The 22,528-nt window shown below is 42.4% G+C and overlaps 1 protein-coding gene across 3 annotated transcripts in view; it reads left to right on the plus strand.

The window, feature by feature from the left end:
• Positions 1–22,528, plus strand: part of prickle2b (prickle homolog 2b) — a 105,351-nt gene that overhangs the window by 69,534 nt on the left and 13,289 nt on the right. For 2 of the 3 annotated variants that reach the window (XM_008409547.2, XM_008409542.2), the window contains exon 3: positions 18,196–18,379. In XM_008409547.2, the coding sequence (XP_008407769.1) occupies positions 18,248–18,379 (132 nt within the window). In that variant the 5' untranslated portion in view covers positions 18,196–18,247. Of the gene's footprint in view, positions 1–10,904; positions 11,415–18,195; positions 18,380–22,528 lie in introns of those variants that run through there. The other variant, XM_008409543.1, reaches the window with a different exon arrangement.

Consider the following 22,528-nt stretch of genomic DNA (forward strand, 5'->3'; position numbering starts at 1 on the left):
TGGTACAGCGCCCCAACAGGCGAGGAGAAGAACATGTTTTTCAATAAGTTTGGATTGTTCGACACGACGCAGCGTGAAAGCGAACTGTACCAGCTGAAAATATAACAAATATTGCAATTTTTATCCCCTGTTGAACCAAGTCTACTGGACTGTCAGGTGTGAAAACACCCTTAGATTCTCAGGTCTTGTCATCTTGTCATCCTTCTGTCTAAGGCTGAGAAACCATCTGATTCCAGTTACCAAGCAATGTCTCAGTGCACGTCTAGTTTTATTTAACCTGACCCTCGCTAACCTCAGTTCCCCAACACGTCTCCATGTGTCTACCGTCGTCTAAAGTCTTCTTGGAAACCACTTCCAGTGTTAATCTGTACCTATAAATGTGTGCATTCTTGGTTGTGTTGCTCACAACTGGAGTGATTGTACACTTCCTGTGATGTCATGTGTGGGTCAGCGGGAGGACAGTGTTATTTCTATGTCTGGGGCTCCGCGGGGGTTGATAGAGGTCTGTTTTCAGCCCGGCTTTGCCTTAACCGGGCTACACAGAGGTCTGTCTGTGGGCTGCAGAACCCGAGGAGCGCCAGGAGCTCACAGGGGAAATAAATGCGCGTAGAGAGCGCGTTAAGAGAGGTGTGAAAGGAATCAGAGGGTGAGACAGTGGGTTTTGTGTGAAGCCATTCCCTTGGTTACACACGCCCCATTTTGTCTCTCTCCCTCTCTCTCTCTTTCCTACATACACACGTTTGCACTTTTACTTTCACACACTCATTCCAAATGGAGGTTCACAGTTCAAATAAACAGAAGCTGGTATGCCGAGCCAGGTCCGGTGGAGCCGGCCCCAGGATGATTTTTCTCTCAGGGTAGCGCTCTCTTTCACGTCTTCTTAATGGGCCGTGCTTTAAATAGGGAGCGTGGAGGGAGCAGCTGCGTGAGGGGAATGAAGAGGGTGATGAAAAAGCTGCAGATGGATTGAGACTTACATGCGACTTGATTTGCGAGTAAGAAATATGCGCAGAGCTCGAATCCAAAACAAGCTCACAGTGTGCTTTAAAAAGCGGTAGAGGTGATGGATTGAAAGTCTGTCTTTGCTCTGAGATGCGTTCGCTCGGAAATTTTGACCTCAGTTTGATAAAAGGTCTTTAGTGGGATTTGTGTGTGTGTGCATGTCCGTGTGTGTGTGTCCCTCACTGTGACTCATCTCTCCTCCTGTGTCTTTTCTGCACCCTTGCCTGTCCTTGTGTGTGTTTTGCTGCCGACAGTTCGAACGTTCAGCAGCAATCTGTCAGCAAAGCTTCAATTTCTGCGGTTTCATCTGCCCCGTGATGAAACCCACGGCCAGCCAGTCACGTCCTGGAAACAGTTACTTCTTTTGCAATCCGTCCTGTCCACAGGCCTCCGGAACACTGCAGAGAGAGAGAGAGAGACGCTGCAGTGGCCTTATTGATGGGGACGTGGCATGTTTTTCTGTGCGGATGTTCTTGTTTTCGTCCATCCAATCGGTGTGTTGGAGAAACAAGCTGAAATCGAGATGAGTAATTGGCTCAAATCTGATTCCAATCAATATTTGGGAGCATTCAGAGCATATTGTGACGCTCTACTGATCAGTGTATTGTTTGGAAAATACGAAAGTGAGAAACCTGCTTCCATGCGTGCAGGGATATTACAATGTCAGTGAGCAGTTTGTGTGTTTCAGTAATTCACTTTAACAGTAAAACTTGTGATTTGTATGAAACATAATGATATGTTATAAGCCTTAATTTCGGTTCATTTTCATGAGTATGGTTTGTCAGTGTACGTGAGTCCAGTAAAAAGGATTTTAAAGAAATTTACAAATGTTATGTTATGGCACAATGATGGGGAAGAATTGACTTGGCTATACAGCAGAATGTTCACAGAGCGCTGCATGCAAGTATATCAATGGAAAGTCAAGTGGAAGGAAAAGAACAGGAGGAAAAAATGCCCCATGTTGATCTGCTAATTGAGTAGAGACGTTATAAAGTGTCTTACTTCTGCTAAAAAAAACAAAAAACAAACTACTGGACTGGTGTTCACTGGCCCACACTGCAAAAAGTACCAATACCTACTTTAATAGAGAATCTAAGGTGAGAATTTCAGGTTTTCTTTAGCTGGGAGTTATCATAATCATCCATCCATCCATCCATCCATTTTCTTACACCCTTGTCCCTCAGTGGGGTCGGGTGGGTTGCTGGTGCCTCTCCAGCTAACGTTCCGGGCGAGAGGCGGGGTACACCCTGGACATGTCGCCAGTCTGTCGCAGGGCAACACAGAGACACACAGGACACACAACCATGCACACACACACTCACACCTAGGGGCAATTTGGAGAGGCCAATTAACCTGACAGTCATGTTTTTGGACTGTGGGAGGAAACCGGAGAAAACCTATGCATGCACAAGGAGAACTTGCAAACTCCAGGCTGAAAGACCGGAGCCGGGAATCGAACCCAGAACCTTCTTGCTGCAAGGCAACAGCTCTTTATCATAATCAAAATAAATAAAATAAATACTTGAAATAAACCCATCAACCATTCTTTTTTTTTGCTACAGTTTGTTTCCTTAAATTTTAAATGAGCATGTAAGTCTCAATCCATCTGCAGCTTTTTCATCAATAAAATAAATAAAAATATAAGAGTTTATTTTTATTTATTCAGATCCATTTGAATAAATACACAAACATAATGTTTATGTCGAAGTAAAAAAAAACAACTTATCTTTAGTCGTTTGAAAACTTTTATTTAAAATAACACTTCATAGTTTACCAATGCCCTTGTGGTCTTCCCATTGCATGCATTGATTTCTAAAATTAGCCATGATTAAGTCGTTTCCATGCCTTTGTTCATGGTCGTAGATCAGTCTGAAGGTATATGAGGCTAAGTGGAGCTGTAGTTGTTGCTAATTAATGCCCTGCATAAAAAGATGAAAGTGCTCTGAATAATGCCAGCCTTGCCACTCCCACCACAAATAGTTTGCAGCTTGCAGTTGGTTCGCTTACATCGCATCAATGCAAAAAGTCAGACCTCAAGGTAAATTCCCATTTGGCCATTGTGACTCATGTTGCAGCCCTTTTGTCATCATTAATTTTCTCCAAACCGCTGCCGTAAACACAGGCTGCCTTCCCGATGAGGAACCCTCACACACATACGTATAGTAAACTCCACAGAGTGTTGAAAAGATCTGCGCTCCTTTGTCTAAGTTGAGTTGCGGAGATGGCAAATCGCAGACCAAGCTCTTACATAAGCACGGCGTTTACTCTGGGTACGTTTTTCCACGTAGGCTTCTACGGATCCACAGCCCTCCAGTCAAACTCTGTTTGACAGACTGATCCTGTCTGTCACCGAGGTCCCGGAAAGCTAAATATTTGAATTCGTCGTGATAAAGTACCGGCTTTTATTTAAAAATGCGTCTTAAGCCATTACAGTCGAACCGCCGTCTCGGCGTAGAGTTCTTTTCCAGCCACAAAAAAACCACTGAGGCCATTTTAAAGTGTTTTGTTCTCCAAATTTTGTTCCATAGTTTGTTTTTTTTTAGCATTGATAACTTAGAGTTACAACTTTTGCTGATAATAGATAATAACATGTTTAAGGACAAAGTGTTGCTCCATCAAAAACCCAGTGGATGCTACAGCTGCATCTGAAACTTTCCAGCTTAATTAATTCAGAAAGCCTTGTTGCTGTTGTTGTTGTTTTCTTCTTATCGTAACTGGTGAAATTATTCTTATTACATTAACAGCATGTGCAAATCTTCTTAAATTGTTTTAGTGTTGGTTTGATATTGTCTTAACAAAAATAAGAAGTAAAAAGTATCATTTGAAATGGCTGTGTGCACCGCAAAATATTCCTCCTGAAAAGTATTTTTATTTTTGGATCCATGCCGTATAAAGCAGATTTTTTTTTTCCTTTTTTTTTCTTTTAATTGACATGAGGAAAATCTTTTTTGAGATAAGAAGTTAATAAATCAATGAATCAGGTGAAGCTGATTGAGCAGCTGCTGAGGAGGCTGGCAGCTGATAAAGCTGGTCATGTGTGACAATGCAAGGAGGGTGGTGCGGTTGAAGTTGGACACTTAGCTTTAGCGTCGTTAGCTCACAGGGCTGACGGCTAAACCACTAAATCATCCAACAGGATGGGTTATTTACATCTACAGCTATATGTGCAGGATGAGCCTCTGAAAGTAAGAAACAGGTGTTTTTTTGCTTGTTTTTTAAAATCTCCATAGCAGCAACAGCTCTGAATCCTATTGGAGAGATCGCAGACTAAAAGTTAGCATCCTTCCATCCAAACCACAAAGTGCTGGGTCTGCTGCAATACCTCCATCCTGACACCGTGGTTTAATATCTAATCTTAACCCAAAGCAGTGGTAGACTGCCATTATTACAGTGAGAGGGACTCTTAAAAACTCAAGATTTGATTCATGGTCTGGAACTCAAGTCTCATAAATAGCCTTTTTGTCTCAGGTAATTGGGGGTGAAAGAAAGCCCATAAGTGTAGTTCATTTAAGTGAGTAAATGATTAATGCTGTTCACTTTAAAGTACCGTAGTGTGTCCACATTAGTGCCTGGAACAGTCTGCGTGCTCCAGTAAAAGAAGTGACTGCAGCTTCCAAGTGCATCTGTTCTTATTCAATGCGATCATCAACAAAAGCGCTTGCAGTAAGGATTTATTTACTTTATTAATCAGTGACGTCTGAGGAACGTGGGCGGAGTTTATAACAATCTGTTGGTGTCGTAGCGTCATCACTACGACCAACTGGATTTACGATTAAATGACTTTGGATAATGTCAGAACCATAAACTTGAATTGTCTCCAATTTTCTCACTGTCCAGAAACTTTTGCAGTTTTCCAAAATAAAAGCCTGTTTATTTCAGAAATGAACAGTTTTCAATCTATTACAATTATTTTTTTAAATAATCCACATCAACTAAACCACAGACAAAAAAAATGTTTAATTAGTTGGGGCTTAATGAGGCATTAGGATAATTATTTGCATTCTGTAACATCCTGTAGATTGAGTCGAGGGCATAGAGTCAGTGAGAGTGTCAATGTCAGTCATTAGAGATTTAAGACTTGGCATGCACTTAGAAAAATGTGAACATCTCTTCCAAACCCACTGGAGCAGCAATTAGTTGCCGTGGAGACCGGATGCAGGATGGTAGACAGATATTGCTCGATGGGGAGTTGCGCTGATTTCACAGGTGGATCTCCCTGAAAATCGGTGTGTGAAGATACGTTGACAGGAGTTGCTCCTCTTTCGGGCAACGTCTGATCTCCTACATCTGAAGGAAGACGATTTCATCGAGTTCCTCTGGAGGTGTGTGTGGCGTATCATCTTTGGCAGACGACGCAGATTGCAGTCCGGTGAGTCGGCACGAGGATGTGGAGGCAGAAACTGAGGTCAATGAGGGTTTATCAAATAGGGTGAAGTTGTGAATAAGACCAAAAACCTCCACAAATCAGCGATGACGCCCACGCCACACATTTCAGTCTCGATGAGATAAAGAGCAGGAACATCAGTGGAGGCTGAATGAGTCAGAGAAATGTCTGCAGGCTCCCAAATGTGGGAGATTGGGAGGTGGGTGGTTCATTCATAAGGCAAGATATTTATTCCGTATCGGAACAGTGGCTTTGTGCCTTGCTGGGAGAGAAAAAGGAGATTTTTACGCGATGCTTTACAGCACCTTTTAAATTAGACGGTTATTCATCGCAGATGTGGCTGCTGAGTGAAAAGAAAGCCGTTTTTTTTTTTTTTTTTCTCTCTTCCAAGCTGTCTCCAGACTTCTCAAGCTCCAAAACGGCACTACGAGTTACAGCCTGTGCAGTTTTCGCTTTTGTCTCGCACACCTCTGATGAGATTCTACTGCGTCAACGCCAAGGTTTCCACTGGTTCTTCAGCGGTTCATATTCTTAAAATTAGCACAAAAAAAAAGTTCAATTGGATTTCATTGAAAAACTGAAAACTGAGCTGCCCCAGTCCAAAAGAGTTTTGTCTGGGGTGGAGATGGATGATCTGATGGTTGGGCAAAGGTTTGAGGGTGTTTTTTCTCTCGCTCTCTCTCTCTCTCTCTCTCTCTCTGGTGAAGAGCAGTTGTGAAAGTAGGCCAGGAGGGGTAAAAAATAGCATCCAGTCTCCATGAGGAGTCATTGCACAAGGTCACCTCATTGCCCTGGGCCTTAATGCGTGAAACTAAGTGTCCACACTCTTTCTGTGTGCTTCCACTTTCCCCCTCCTTTTTTTTTTTGTCTTTTTTTCCGCCTGTCCCCCTATTACTTTCCCTCTCTGGCTCAATGACTTACACAGGCCTTAGTATCAGTGAGGCTGCAAGACTAGAGCTTATGCGCTAACGAACCCTCGAGCTAATTAGAAATACAGCCAAGCCGGCCGGTCCCCTCATTTCCTTTCCATTTCCGTCTCTTTGGACAAATACAATTTTACCCCGTGACCCGTGCAGAATTAATCCTGTTACTGTTGAACACAGGATGAATAATGGCCACTTATCTCCTGGGAACATAGCTACGGAGGGTCTCTGGACTGTACCCGTATCAAGCCCCCAGATTTCTACCTTGCTAAATCTTGCAGTGCAGTTGGGTCGTTGTTGTTTTTTTTTCCTATCCTTAAAAAAGATTTGTTTTTTTGTTTGTTTTTTTTTAGCTAAGAGTCAGATCTGTCCTCATTCCTGATAAAGTAGAGCAAACTGAACACCAAATTGTCGAGACGGATGATTGACATTTAACAGAAAAGTTGGCCACAGGTTATTCTCTACGTCGTCCACAAAACGTTTCTGCTTTCTAAAAATGTCTGTGAGCATTAAAAATGAAATCAATACTGCATTGTCAAACAATCTGATTAGTAAGCTCTCCGGTCTTTAGAAAGGAAATCAACCTTTGTTTAAGAAAAACCGATTTAAAAAAACCCTAAAAGTACTTCCAACTAAATTCATTCACAAACAACAACAAAAAAAGCATGTTTTTTTTGTGTGTGTGTCTTTGGCACAATTTTTCTGCCACACCTTTGTCTGATTAATGCCAAATTACCTAACTATTTTTAAGGAACCATTGTGGAAACATTATCCACAATGGAGTACACATGAAACAGTGGTGAGTTTGCAGAAGTGATCTGTGTCCCAAAAACACTCCAAGAGTTCATCAACGATTCATCCAGGAGATCACAAAGAACCCAGAACACCATCATGACCACCGTAAGCCTCACTAGGCTTAGTTAAAGTCAGTCCTAATGGCAAAAGCACCATTAGGAGCATTCAGGTATGTTCCAAAAAATATCTTAAATGAGTTTCAAGACATTATGACTGGTGTGAAGCTAAAGATCATTCTGACTCAAACATGGTGGTGATAGTATGGTGGTCTGGGGGGTGGCTTTGCTTCTTCAGGACTTGGACAATGTGCTATTAAATGTTGAATTAATTTAAATGAATTCTGAAGTCTGAAGAAAAATGTCTGACCATTGGTTTGTGGGTTATACAGCAGAACAGAGGCCCACAGCACAGCAAGTCCACCTATCAGTTTTGTAAAAAAAAAAAAACTAAGCCAATGTTGTGGACTGGCTTAGTCAAAGTCTGGGCTTAAATCAATTTAGAATGCTTTGGTGTTGCATTAAACAAGGCCGTTTGTGTTCAAAAACAAGGCTGTTTGTGTGGCTGAAATTGATTAAAAGGGTCCAAAATTTCCCCACAGCAATCGTGACAGCTGTTGCCTGCCAGAGGTGGCACAAACCAGGCAACTTTTCATTTAACTTGGTGAAGGGCGGAATTTGGATTTGGAAAGTTTCCGATTTTGGACGGCGCTCAGACCATTAGGCCTGGTTTTTAGTAGTTAGGACATGACTTTAAAAACATTCTTCAGCGGTGAGAAGAAAAGCTGCGTGATGAGTTTTCTCCCTCGCTCCCGGCATGCCAAAGCTATCAGCTGTTGGGGCGAGACCCAGCTGCCTCGTGTGTTGACTTTAGAGTGATACCCATCAGCATTTGCCACATGAAAGGAGGAAAGAGTGGCGCTCCTAAAATAAGGGAATAAGTAAAGGCTATGTTAGGATGTTGGCGATGTTTCAAATAAGATAAGAGCTCTGCTTTTATCAGGTGTGTGTTTTTTGGCTGCATCAGATAATATATAAATCACTTCCTTTCCTGGTAGGATATAAGAAATGCTGCTGCAGGATGAGATATCCTGAGCCCCTAAGATTTACTTTAGAACAGGCCCCAAGTAAAAGGTACAATGTTGTTCATCCTCTGCTTTGATTTAAAATTGGAATATGTTTCTACTCATGCCTATGAAGTCTAAAATTACCAAGCCTGTCCTCTTTGCGTGCCAGGAGTCCATGCAGCCAATGCTATCTGAGGTATGCTCCTTAAACTGGCCTCGGCGCTTTTATTCCGGCCCCCTTGGGGCATTTGAAACAGTTCACTGCAGAGCTGGAAACAGTTTAATCACGGAAAGCAATGACTTATCCGGAAAAATGGCCGCCCTTAATCTGAATGACCTCTTCTGTGGTTGCTCCGAGAGCAGGACGGTGTCACTTAAGGGCTCCTTGTAAAATCCTGTGGATAGGCCCTAAGTGCAGCCTGGGCTGTAACTGATACCGCTATGTTTGTAAAGAGTTGGTGATAATACGTCCTTATGTTTGAGCTTCCTCCTGCCACGTGTGAGAGGAATGCCAGGGTCTGAAATATGGCTTTCATTAAGGCACCAGGCCTTTAGTCTTCAAACAAGGGAACCCGAGGATCGGTATCCGAAAGGTGAAGAGTGCAGCTCTGTCAGAACCACTGAAAGGTTGTCTGGGGGAAGAATTTAGAGGTAAGAAACTATGAGCAACGATGCAGGCTGATTAAAGAAATTGGCTTTGGAGGCAGAATTTGCTTAAAGTCAAAGAAGCAATGGCTTGGTTGTTGCTATTGATGCTCATAGTTTGTCTCTGGTGGTGGAGCCGTGGATGAAATGTTAACTTTTCACCAAATGTACCTGAGCGAACACTTCCCATACTGTCCCACATTCGTCTCATCAGTCCACCAAATATTTACAGAGAAGTCCTGAGGATCATCAAGATGTGTTTCTTGGAAAACACGAGTCGACCCTTTGTAATCTTTTCGGTCGGCAAGCGGTTTTATCCCACTGAACTCTCCCCGCATGGATAGTTTTTTTTGTCCAGTCTCTTTCTTATCATTGAATTCTTCACACAAGAAGAAGTTCAAACCAAGAGAAACTATTTCAATTTGTGACAAAACGTCATAGTGACAGTTTTATCCTGTGATTCTCACAGTGGAGGTCAGCTAGCCCCACGAAAGGTCACGAAACTTCACATCGTGGGCGGAATAGTAATAAAATCAACTTTTAAAATTCCATCTAAAAGCATATCTTACTGTTTTTTGTTGTTGTTGTTGTTGCATTTTTGGCTTGCTAGCAATAAAAGTAAACTTTGAATGATGTCATGTTTCTGCCAGAGGTGATTTGATTGGTAAGAAGCTGAACAGTTTGACAACCCATAGTCTCATTCTTCCTTGTATGCCTGAATCACCAGTGGTTCCTACTGAGGCGCTGAAAAAATATATACATATATACCAAGGGATTTTAAAAGTCCTGCTAAATGGGCTTTGCAACAATTCTGTGATTTTTCCATTTGTCTGTGAGCCTTTTGTCTCATCTCCAGCTAAATGGTCATTTCTTATGTTAAGCAGCCCTGTTGTGTTGACAGAGGCTAGCCTGGCTGTGCTTCCACGCAGCTCGGCTTCCTGGGGGCTCCGCTGTCCCTGCTGTTTCTCCTCGTGGCCTGAGTTGGTGTATTCAGGGGAACTGTGCTAATTCACATGGAAATTCTGCCAGAGCACCAGCAAGTCAGGCTGCTAATTACACCAATGTTGGATGGATGACTTGCTGACATCACAACACACACAGAGAGAGAGAGAGAGAAAAAGAGAGAGTGAGGAATGAGAAGGGAGAGGTGTGTGAAGTCAACCAGAGTCCGGAATCGGAAAGGAAGTTAACCAAGCAGCCTTCAAAATAAAACTCTGATCAATTGAAAAAGAGAGAGATGTTTTTCACTTGATGGAGGAATAATTAAAGATTTAACCTGAATCTAAATTTGACACAAATGATAAATAATACCTGTAAATGGGGCGCCACATGGTAGAGCAGCAAAGCCCCCCGAGCCACTTGCTGCATGTCTTTCCCTCCATTCTCTTCTTTTCTTTCTCGTCTGCTGTCCAGCTACTAATGAATAAAGGCTGCTAGTGCCACAAAAAATGTTTAAAAACTCCCTGAATAAATAGATGAGCCATGCTATAAAAATGTTTCATTTGCAGCCCACAGTAACTCCAATGTTTTTTAATTGATATAATTCCTCCTATTTGTTTAAGTGAAAAATTAACACTTTAAAATCCTCAGATTCTGCTCATCTCATCATTTTAGCTTTAACTTTGCTGTTGTACTACTCATTTAATGCCGAGTCATCTGAATGACCCAAACAGGACACACTTCCTTGTTTTGATCGTTAAATGTTTTCACACCTCCACTGTTGTTTGCCACCAGAAACATTTCTTAACTAAACTAAACCTGTAGGTATTTTTTAAGTGAGGAAATATGGCCATCATGTTTTCATCCAGCTTAATAGACGGGGGAGAGAAAGAGGAAACGCAGCATTACTTTCTCTGGCATCTCAATAAATAATTACTTTCAGTTGAAAGTAATTATGGAGTGGCATGATGGGAAATGTTAAGGTTTTGAAAGAAAAGCGTTCTGAACTTTGATGCTAGTAGCTAAATTTCTGTTTATTTGGGCGATTGTCTTTATTTTTACTTTATTTTATTTTTGAAAAGGTAGACGGAAGTGGTTTAGTTACTACTTCTAACTTGACATCCTCATTATAAGCGTACTTGGTTTAAAGCGCTGCTGCTGCTCGGTGGCTTGTTCTGCATCAAGAAGAGCGGCTCTAATGGACTCTTCCTGAGCGCACCGAGTGTCCGCCCGGATTTTTGCTTTGCAGAAACTTTTTTTTTCTTCTTCTTTTTTCCGATCAGAGGAGTTTGCTGGGACTGAATTCACTTCTAGTGGACTCCGCGCTCTTCCCTCGGACCTTTGGTCTCCGCTTTGAGGAATCTGTTTACGGTAGTTTTCTGAACTCCTGCGCGCATTTGCAGTGAGCAGAAGAGGCGAGAGGAGGGAGAGAGAGAGGAGGGGGGTTCACAAAAGGCTATTTTTGTCCCCCTCTTTCCTCGGATAGATGTAGCAGAGGTGCGGGACACACAGCGGGCGAGGCTGCTGCGCCTTCGTGGCACCGCGGTGGCGCTGGAGCTGTGCGACAGATTCTGCAATGAGGAGCGTTTCATTTTAAAGCCCGCAGCGGGGGAAGCAGTCAGCTCGGGGGCCATGGCTTTAGTCCGTCTCGGTTTGTGAGAAGGTGAGCTGCACATTTCATTTTCACTGGATTTTTATTTGTATTTTTCCTCCTCTTGCAAACGATTTAAACGCGCAAACCTTTTACCCATTTCCTCTGTGATCCAAATGCGTAAAAGCACGCATGCTGTGCTAAAAACGTGTCCTCTGTCTTCTTACCAACTCATTATTTAAAACGTTGGATGGTGTTTTCGTGTTTTGTTTTGCTTTTTTTTTTTTTTTCAAATATATAATTTTTTAAATGATTACTTTTTCTTCTTGTCTAGTCAACACCTGCTTGTAGGATTTCCTTTGAGGGTGGGGGCGAAGTTTAAAAGTTGTGGCTTTCACTCGACGTGTTTCCACTGGTGGCACTCCCCCCCCACACACACACACACACACGACCCCCTGTGGCGCAGCGGTCAGCTTCATGTGTGCCGTGGACCGTGTGTTTGCCACGGTGCCATGTGGATTGCACTATAAAACTCATTTAGAGCTAAATAACTACCCTGTCTTTATTTGTCCTCTGTATTTTGCAGTTGGAAACAACTGGCAACGGCATCGGAGGATATTATTACAGAACCCCACCACAGCTTATTGAACTGTGAAGACGGTTTACTTATTGCATACTGTTAAAGAGGAACATTTTATTAGCACTTGAATGGACTGAAGGGGTAAATGATGATGATGAATAACGTGGCTGATCATTGGCAGCTGGAGCTGCAGTCACTGATCTGAGAAAGGAACCAAATTGACAGGAGCATAATTAATAGCGTTACACATTAGCTTCCAATATTTTTTTTTTTTTTTGTAGAAGTCAGTTATTGCTTATGTTAAATATTCTCATGTTACATGTAGTGAACCTAAAAAGTATGATTTTTTTTTTCTTCTTTATTTTGTGGTCGTTATTTAATTTCCCACAGGCTGGAGGATAAAAATTAAAGCTCCAAGCTGCAGTGTCATGAGCCAGTAACGCAACAAGCATCTTGGAGGGGCTGCTGGTTGTGCCAACGTGAGATGAAGCTGATAAAATACTCCTATAGGAGACTTTTTGCTCTCTGGTTTGGGTCACAAACCTAAAAATGCTAAAGCAATTGAGAAAAAGAGAAGCACAAAGCAGAATTCTCCCAACTCTAGTTCTGCAGAGTTTTGACCTGTTCATACCAGCTGTAGGTGATTCTAACTTTTCCTAAAGAGCAATAGCAGCTTTATTTCTTTTTTTTTTTTTATACAGCCTTGCTGCCATGAACCGTCATTATTTCTACTAGGAACAGCAATGAGAAGTCAGTGTAAAATAGGGATGTACTTACTATTTTAGAACCAAAGCATGCTTGTTGAGGTAACATTTTTAGCTGTCTTTAGCATCTTCAAGTAATGATTGTCACACTTAGCATTGCTAACTCCACTATAGCAGCAGTTTCAATGTTTAGTCCCCGGAGAGGGCAGACCCTAACTTTACTTTTTAGATTCTCAAAAGGCCACACAAAACTCGAGAGGATAAAATGGAGCAACTTTGCCGCAATACATTTAGCCTTCCTGTTATCTGCTGAGAGTCTCACCCTCTGTTGCTGGCTCTCAGCCTCAGTTCACCACAGTCATGTAGGAAACCGTTTCAAATCCCTTACGCTCAGTTACAACCGGAAACACTTGATCACAAAAAGGTTTGGTGTGAAACTGAGAGAGCCTGGAAAATCGTTCTCAGTAAAAAGTCATTATTTAACTTTTTAAAAATCCTGTCCATGTCCTATTTTACAGCAGTGTTTCAGAGCAAGCATAAAAAAAGATTATGGTCCTTAGCTTATTCGTACAAGCAGTCATCAATGCATCCAAGGTAACATTTCTATTTAAGCTGTGCTTAAGTTAGGTTCACGGCTCGTGACCCAGACACCGTCTGACCAGAAGGCAGAACCTCGGCTATCTGTAATCTAAAACTGGTTTTGACAGGTGGAAGCAGGTCTAATCTCTAGCTTCGGCAACACATTGCATCAGGCTGTCACTAATTGGATTCCAAAAGGGGGAAGAAAAAAAAAAACGTCGTCCAGGCGGACTCTTGTCAGGAACGCCTTGGTCTTGTTTTAGCATTCTGATAATTCTGTCGTTAACAGTTACCGTTTTGAAGCTTCATACGGTTGTGCACACAGTTCTGATCAGAAAGGTTGAGAGTTGCTTAACAAAAGGCGAGTTGTCTCCATTCACTTCTTCCAAAGATAACAAACGAGGTAAAGTAGATTAAATGACGGAAAAAAGATCAACACGGGACTTGGCTGCCTCCTGCATCCAGCTGTTCTGCTCCTCTGTTTCCTGAGGAACGGCCTCATTAGGGTCGGATTTTCAGTCCGGTCCTCAACAGTGATGCCATGGAAACGTTGCAGCGGTTTGAGGAGACGCTCACGACTGACTGAGTGTTTTGCTTCAAATGGTCCAAGGCAGTACTTGGGCATACATTTAATTGAGGGCAATGCAATATGTCAAATGGGACAGTTTTTTTATTTATTTATTTTTTTTGCAATGTTAATGTGTGCCATATATGGGAGGCATTGTTTGGAAGGATTCTGTATTTTAAGTGTCTTTTTTTTACAAACTCTGCACGCAGACGACACTTTTGACCTATTGGATTGAATCTCACAGGCCTTGATTCCCAAACTCGATGCATATTTTTTTGTGGCCGAGACGCTAAAGCTCCCATAGGATGGTGGGAACGTCGCGATGAAACAAAAGAAATTAGGGGGGGGGTCAAATGAGGTCGATTTGCTGAAATCAGCATTGTTATTGCGTCCGTTAGTGATGCTTTGAATAGGAAATCGAGTTTATTTTTGCTATAAACCAAGAAGAAATGCAGTGGCGGTTTTCACCCTGGTAATTGTCGGTGTGTGGCAACGGGTCGGGCAGCCCTGTAGTTTGCGAGACTGCGTCTTTAATTCATTTCACTAATGACAGTAACTGGCCTAACTCCAATGTTTTGGTCTAAAGAAGTCATTATATGGATGAACATTTGTGTGTCAGAGGGATAACATATTGCAACTTTGCTTCACGACAACCAATTTGACCTAATGAAACACCGAGCAGCAGAGACTTAAAATGTCTTTGGCGCATTTGACTGATGCAAAGAGTCGTCTGTCAGACCCCAGTTGCAAATTAAAATGACCCAGAATCTGGGTAAAAGGGCCAAGGTTGTAGAGCTGGGTGAGGATAATTAACTGGAAACTGTGAATCATTGTCCACTGACATCATGGTCACAGCGACTGCCATCTGAAAAGCATACCCCCCAAGTACTTAAGTAAACCTCGCACTCGGTCCGACCAATGATATGCCAGCATTCACAACTCCCCCCGGGTTGAGAATGGGCAGGCGACGTTGAGAAGTGGAAGCTGTACATCCCCCCTCCCCCCACTTCACTTCACTTCCTTCTCTGTACCTCGGAGTCATTTACGAGGCATTTGCGATGTACTTGACTTGTGTTTCCAGAGTCACTAAATCTGATCTAATTGAAATCATGCAGCCTGCTCGGTGGAGCTCGGGGATTGTGTTTCAGCGGAGGGGAACTCCCCAGCAGGTCCGTCAAGGCGTGATGTCAATTGTGGGGAATGAAGGAGAAACAACCCTTGTAGGTGTGAAGCATCTACTTTCTGAAGATGTTTGCTAGGTGAGTCTCTGTGGGAGCGGGGGTGGGGGAATCATCACAACATCTGGAAAGAGAAACGAGTCAGAGTGGAGCTTCCCTTTTTAACAATCACCAGACCCTCCGCTTTGAATTCCAGATTCACTGTAAGAGGCAAAGTGTAGGACGGGGTCGTGAAATGCTTCCTTTCGCGTCAGCTCGGGTCATCCTGCTCAAGAAAACTTGGTCTCGGCCCAAGGGAGGCGTAACTTTTGAGTTGCTGAAAGCATGTCTGAAGGATGGAACAGATACTCGTGTGTTTTTCCATCTCATCATGTGCTGCTACTATGGATTAGCGATGCATGTAGCTCACGAGAAGAGACGATGCGACACCTCTGGTTTACAAAAATGAAGCAAACTGGGATTATACCAAAACAGTGACTGGGGGGGAGAAAAGAAAGATTCCAGTTTTATTTTCACAAATGTCATGTAAAAGTTTCACAAACTGTTTAGTAAAACTACAATAGATTTTTCCAAGCTACATATTGCTGACTTTGTGTATGTCTAATTCCGGAAAAAAAAAGAGAGAGAAAACAGTAGAAATCATCCATCCATCCATTTTCTTTACACCCTTGTCCTTTAGTGGGGTCAGGAGGGTTGCCGGTGCCCATCTCCAGCTAACGTTCCGGGCAAGAGGCGGGGTCAGCAGGACAGGTCGCCAGTCTGTCGCAGGGCAACACAGACACACACAGGACACACAACCATGCACACACACACTCACACCTAGGGGCAATTTGGAAAGGCCAATTAACCTGACAGTCATGTTTTTGGATTGTGGGAGGAAACCGGAGTCAATAGAAATCATGTGTTTGTTTATTTACACGCGTAAAATAATGGCCTCATAAGCCTCAAACTGTGTTTATAGAATCTATTGTTCAGTGTATCAAACAAGGTTTTATCAGTCTAAAGTGATGATCAAATGCGGTCAATGCAGGGTTTGTCTCTACATCCTAAAAATAATCCAATGACCAAGCTGGCTGTACAGAGGATAATGCTGCATCGTCCTTCTCTTACTCATCCCTGCGCACTGCCAGACAGCTGACTGCAAGAAAACTGGTATTATGTTTCAAATACATTTAGGTGAAGTATTTTTTTCCAAAAAAGTTGTGCTGTGTCTTTTGTCTGTGACAACGCAGCTTTCTTTCAGCACACACCACCATTAGTGGTAAACCAGTGGAGCTGCTGGTTCCACTGGTTCCACCTTTAAGTCACTGGGAAAAACCCGGATTTTACCAGTGACTTAAAGGTGGTGGAGGCCTTATTCATTGATTTTTATTTTTATTTTTTCTTGTAGCCTGGTGATTCATCTTTTTTCTGTCAGCTCTGGAGGGCAAATCAAAATGCTTCCTCTCTGACCCAAATACCACAGGTTGATATCAGGGTGTCCAGTTGAAAGTAAACCCGTTTATATCCAGTATACCTCCACTTTGAAACGCACACAGCTCAGTCATCATTCGTACAGCATAGAGTGTCCCGACTAACCAATCGGCTTTAAGCAGCTCATGATGTTTAAGGTTCTTTTCTGTAATTGGACGCCTTGCTGTATGGGTTGAAATTTGCTTCACTCTCCTTCCCAGTAGGTCTGATTGACTTTATCTTTTCTATCGCTGCTCCTTTATCAATATTCGCTGCAGCAACAACATCTGGGTACTTGGGATCGTTTGTTAATTTGCAAGCATTGCGTTTGCGAGGTCTTTGGCTTTGCCCTTCCACAACGAAAGCAGAAGATGCAGAGGTTTGCCTTTCTGCACAGAGAGAGAGAGAGCTGACGAAGCTACTTGGGCTTCGGGCATATGAAGAAGAATCTTAAATGTTGATGAAGGTCGCGTCCCACTTAGCATTTATTTTAAGTTTTTCTCTGGGTGATTGAATCGCTAATGACCAGTCGAGGCGCATTAGTCTGGCAGTTATTACCTTTGCTAAATACTAGCAGTCTCCAGACATAACTAGGGTTCTGTTCTACAGATCTGTCATTATTTCAAACCAAACCGGAGCGCTTTAATTAAATATGACTAGAGGGAACTTTCTGAGAATTGACAAACGTGACAGTAGCAATTTAAATATATGCATTTCTTCTTGTTTTCTGGGTGTGTAGCAATTGATGACTAAGAAGTAAACAAAGATATAGGAACAGAAAGCCAAAGTTGTACAAAATAGTCTTTATTAGGACTGAAAGGTGTACCCATCAACAGCATCCATGTTCACCAGAGGAGTTAGCTCCGGGAATTAGCCATTTTGCGGTTTGCCTTGCATGCAGATGTGTGCGCATCCTGCAACAGATCCACACTCACTTGAGGCCTCAGTGTGTCAAACCGAGTCCTGGGTGTCCTTAAGCTCCTCCGTGGCGCTGACTGTCAGACACGGCATCCATCTGGGAAGGTAATGAGATTCTGTCTCCTTGGTTTAGCCGCCTGAGGGGGTTACGGGGTTGGCGTGGTGTGACCTTTCGGCCACCCGGTTTTTCCCATTTTCCTGGTCTGTCAAGGACGCACAAATCCATATGCACGCACCGTCTCCTCGGTTTGCTTCCGAATACATATTGGTTGGATTAAAAGGGAAAAATATAGGTAGACTCCACCCAAATCAAGTACTTAACCCACATCTACTATATTTTTCATGGTATTTTTACATCCCTGCTCTATTCTAACAAGAAGTTCTCAGTAAGTGTGAAGCAAATTTGCAGAAAATAAAATCTGTGTTCCGGTAAGACATTTTGGAAGTGTTTCATGCCAACTTTGTTCAGGTTGGTGTGTAAATTTTGTTACTCACAAAGCTTTGTTTTCTATCATTGCCACTGGTTGTATTGCGTTCAACTACATTGTACTTTGCACGAGTCGTTCTTCATGTTCGGTTACACCCACTGTTTGTGGTACCACAGTTAAAATCCTTGTTAAAGCTATTCAAGCAGCTCAAACCAAGTTGTAGGATCATCCCTTTTTTTCTCTCTCTTTAGATACTATTATTATTACTTAAATGTTTTCCTTGCGTCTGCTGCAATAGCTCTGCATTGACAATTACAAATCCTTTTTGCTTATCGCAATTCACTTTCTTTGTTCTTTATTCCAAAATTCCCTTTTTTATAAATTTCCAGTGTATACACCGGGGGTTGCCTGACCATTGCTTCCCTCCTTTGTCTGTCCAATGGCAGGAAGATCTGTGTGCACTGCAAGTGTCGGCGTGAAGAGCATGCAGTGACAGCCATGCCGGTGGAAATGGAGAAGACTGTCACCAAACTGATGTACGACTTCCAGAGGAACTCGACCTCGGACGACGACTCGGGCTGCGCCCTGGAGGAGTACGCCTGGGTGCCGCCGGGACTCAAGCCGGAGCAGGTACCGGCGCGTCTGCACACGTTTCCGTTCGGACCGCGCAGCGTAAACACTCGGAGGTGCTGGAGCTGCGCGGTGTTGACTCTGGATTTTTTGTTTGTTGGTTTAAGCGTGAAAGTCCTGAGGAGATTTTCTCGCCGATGCCTGATGTGCGGTGATGTGTGTAGGCATAACAAAATAAGCTGTCGCTGAAAAGAGGGGATGCCGTTTTGAACGTTTACTTCTTTTAATAAAACAAGATGTCAAAAGAAAAAACAGCAATCTTTTTCCTCTAAATTATACGTTATGACAACGTTATGATTTACACGAGGGTTACTCGGATACAAATCTTAAAGGGCCGCAAATCTTTTTTTTTTTTTAGGTTAGTTTATTAATCCGTTGATCTAATAATACAGTTGGTGAAGTTATTTTGAAAATGACTTGGCCATCTAAAAAGTAAAAAAAATAAATAAATAAATTCTAAATGTGCCAAAACAAAATAAAAAGTTTCTTTCAGTTTCTACTCCTCTGTAGAGTTCACTGCTAAACAAACATATCAAGATATCAAGAATCAAAACGCGATGAAAAATTAGCTTACATGCTACTCTGAGTGAATACTTTCTTGCTTTTTGTTGTTGTGGCACAGATGTAGCAGGAATCCTTCATAAGATAATTTCGGTGCACTTAAACTTTATTTCTTAAACCAGAGAATTTGCGGCAACAACTTTTCAAACTCTTTCTCGTTCCTCACGTACTCACAAGCTTCAATCATGGCTTTTGTTTCCCTGGTTTTGCCTGCTGGTTGGAGGCAGAATAAATGCAAATTCTCTATTCGTCTATGAAATTCGCTGACCGCTTTTCCTTTCGCAGCAAATTCTTTAGGAAGTATCGGCTACCGTGGTAATCGGCTCTGAAAATAAGAAAAAGTGCCACTTAAGCTGCATCAGTGAGGTCCGAGCGACCCCTGACGCTAAGTGTCTGCGCGTCGTTGGCATGGAAATGCTTGGCTGACATGCCGGCATCTGATGGTCTTCCTGTTCTAGTGGAATATTATGAAAGAATTGCACAAATACGAGGTTTTCAGAGAAGATGCAGTCCGCCTGTGTAGACCCACTGGCCTCATCTATCACTTGGCATCATGTTCCCGCACGGGGAGGACGAGCTGCAAAGAAGAAACAAACTTTTCACAAAACGTTTCAATGGAAAGTTGAGCAAAAAGAAAACATCGGTGGGAAAATATTGCACAAGCGGCGAGGACAGCAGCTCCCTTCGGAGGATTGTGAACCAAAGCCCATTTATGAATATGAGAGAGATTCACAAGGTGTGTAGACTCCATCTGGAGGTGGCGCTTTAAGAAACGCCACACAGAGACGAGTTCAGGAAAATGGGCTGTGACTGTCGGGTTTACAATCATGATGCTCAACTGTGAACCAGAAATAACATCAGAAGCATCTTACTACAGCTAAGAAGAAAAATACTGTCTCTCTGGTGTAATGTAATTTTTTTCCAAATTAAAGTAAATTTTACATTTTGGTTGGTTTTACTTAAGTGATTTGTAAATGTATTCAGTATAAGAGTTTTTGCTTACAGGAGTGCGGTAAAACTCCCGTTACCTAAACGACCGGCCCCAGGATTCCAGAGACGGGGACTAGCAGGTTTCACTCATAATCCCCCCAACAGATTAAGAGGTATAACTCCAGTGTTGAAAGTTGCTGCACGTTTGCGCTGACAGCGTCTTCACCAGGCTAACGGCTGACAAAGGATTACGTGGCTCCGGCCCTCGAATTAATCTCCCGATTGTTTTCTGCCTCCGAACATATTTGCAGGAGGTTTCCTGGCCCTCACAAGCACTTGAGTCGAGCCCGCACAGCACATTAAGCAGTTCCACGCGCGTTGGAGGAAAATCCTCCTCTACAATGCTCCGCCGAGCTGGAGGTGTTCACATGTGGGAGGGTCTCCGCTTTAATTGGACAATAGGGGCGTTTATGGACGCTGGTTTCGTTTCGTTGAAGAGCTGAGTCAATACGCTGCTGGCACAGGCTCCGGTTTTCTCCTCAAGAAGACCGAGGGGAGCTTGCTTTCTTTCTTTCTCTTTCTTCCTTCCTTTCTTCCTTTCCTCCAGGGTTACACTTGTATATCAACGCTCAACATGGTAGATGTTTGTAAAAGAAAAAAAAGGGAGGAAAAAAACAGATGAGACTTGCATAATATGATTGAAAATTTATAAAAGCTTCTATTTCTAATAAGCAGTCATGCACAAATGTGATGCTATCTCTGAAATGCTAGCACCTTCAAGCTGTGGGAAACTTGTTGTGTGACCTTTTGCACAGGAGCAGATCTAAACAAAAAGCTAAAGCTTTGGACCTAAATGGTGGGTTTTAGATTTCTGCTCTGGCAGCCAGAGCTCTTTATTAGTCTGCTATTCATCTGGCAGTGGTGTAACGTCCCCATCTGTGTAATGAGAGATTCGCGCGCAGCTGTACAGCAGTCGGGTACGTGGATCTGAGGGATTACCAAGGATAACTCTGCACTCTTTTGGGACCTAATTTACCCTAAAATAAAAATACAGGTATCTCTCTTAAACCCAATAACCACCACTTTGCAGAAATGCAGTCTTCACCGAACGGAGATGTAGTTGGGTTTTTGGCTCCTGTGTTTTAGGAGCAGTGTGAGGAAGGCCTGTGTTTTGAAATGAAACTTCTCGACGTTGCCAGCTTACTGTTCAGCAAGGCCAGGAATGTAACTCTGCCGAGTCCTCTTAGGGGCATTTTCCTCTTTTCATCATCATGCAGAGTCTGTCTCAGCGGTCACAGGGATCTGATTTTAATTTTCTGTCCAGCATGACGTGCGCGCTTTCAGCCCTCTAATGCTGGATGTTTGTACAACATTTTGGCCTTCAGGTAATCAAATATAAACTAGCTGCAGGGTCTGGACCCATGGCTTTCAAGAGAGAGAGAAAAAGAGTGAGGGTAGTTTGACCTGTTTGCTAAATAGACCTAAGCACAATTAAAACAATTCCAGGCCAGCATGGGGCCAATAAAACTGTCAGCAGCTGAACTGATCACTGATCTTTGAGTGATTGTGGCTGTTCCCATTTGCATCACTGACATTTTTTTAACCTCTACTGCATGCAATGCAAAACATTTCTGATATATATATATATCCCCTCTACCTCCTCCTACCCACCCACCATTGGATGGATAATGGATGGAAGGTTTTATGAGTAAATGTCTTTAAAGTTCATGACTTTCCCATCAGTCTAAGAGCGTCTATTGTCCTGTGACTTGTGACCCTTTTTACGGCGCCACGTTTTTAGCCTCATTCCTTCCGCTTAAGAAAATGCAAAGAAAGTGAAGGATTGTGGGAATTATGGCCGACGCGCAAGCTGGCCGTGCTAACTGTTAGGTTATCCTGCCTGTTTGTCCTACGCAATGATGATGTTCAACGCTAAACGTAAAAGTAACAGGACTGTTACATTTATAACAAACGCTTCCTCTGGCATGGCCTAAATGAATAAAGTAGAAATGTCATTTATTGTCCCAGAATGGGGAGATTTCTGTGCAACAGTACCAAAGTGACAGATGATGGACTGTATAAACGTTTATACAGCTCTGGAAAAAAAACCTCAGAGCCCAGTGCACTGAACCAGACTGAAAACCTCCTGGTTATTCCACCAAATACTGATCTCTGAACTCTTCCTGAGATAAAACATTAGTATTGTTGTTTTTAAATGAGTATAAACTTGTTTTCTTTGCATTATTTGAGGTCTGAAAGCTCTGCATCATTTTCATTATTTTGTCTGTTTCTCATTTTCTCCAAATAAAAACTAAATTTTTGCTTGGAATTTCAGAGACATGTTGTCAGCAGTTCATAGAATAAGAGAGTGATGTTCATTTTACACAAACATAAACCTATAAAGAGTAAAATCAGAGAAACTGATCATTTTAAGTGGTCTCTTAATATTTTCCAGAGAAGTGTATATAATAAAACAGAAGAATAAAAAATACTGTACATTGAAGACATACATTTCAACATAAATAATGTGCAGTTATAAAAATTGTGTTCCCCAGTTTATAGGAATGTACAACTGAGTTGGTTTATTAAAAATCTACAATAATTATGTCTATTTGAGCATTAAAGACAAAATATTTACAATTTGTGACAATAAAAAAA

Source organism: Poecilia reticulata, linkage group LG5, assembly GCF_000633615.1.
Source record: "Poecilia reticulata strain Guanapo linkage group LG5, Guppy_female_1.0+MT, whole genome shotgun sequence".
Classification (NCBI taxonomy): Eukaryota; Metazoa; Chordata; class Actinopteri; order Cyprinodontiformes; family Poeciliidae; genus Poecilia; species Poecilia reticulata.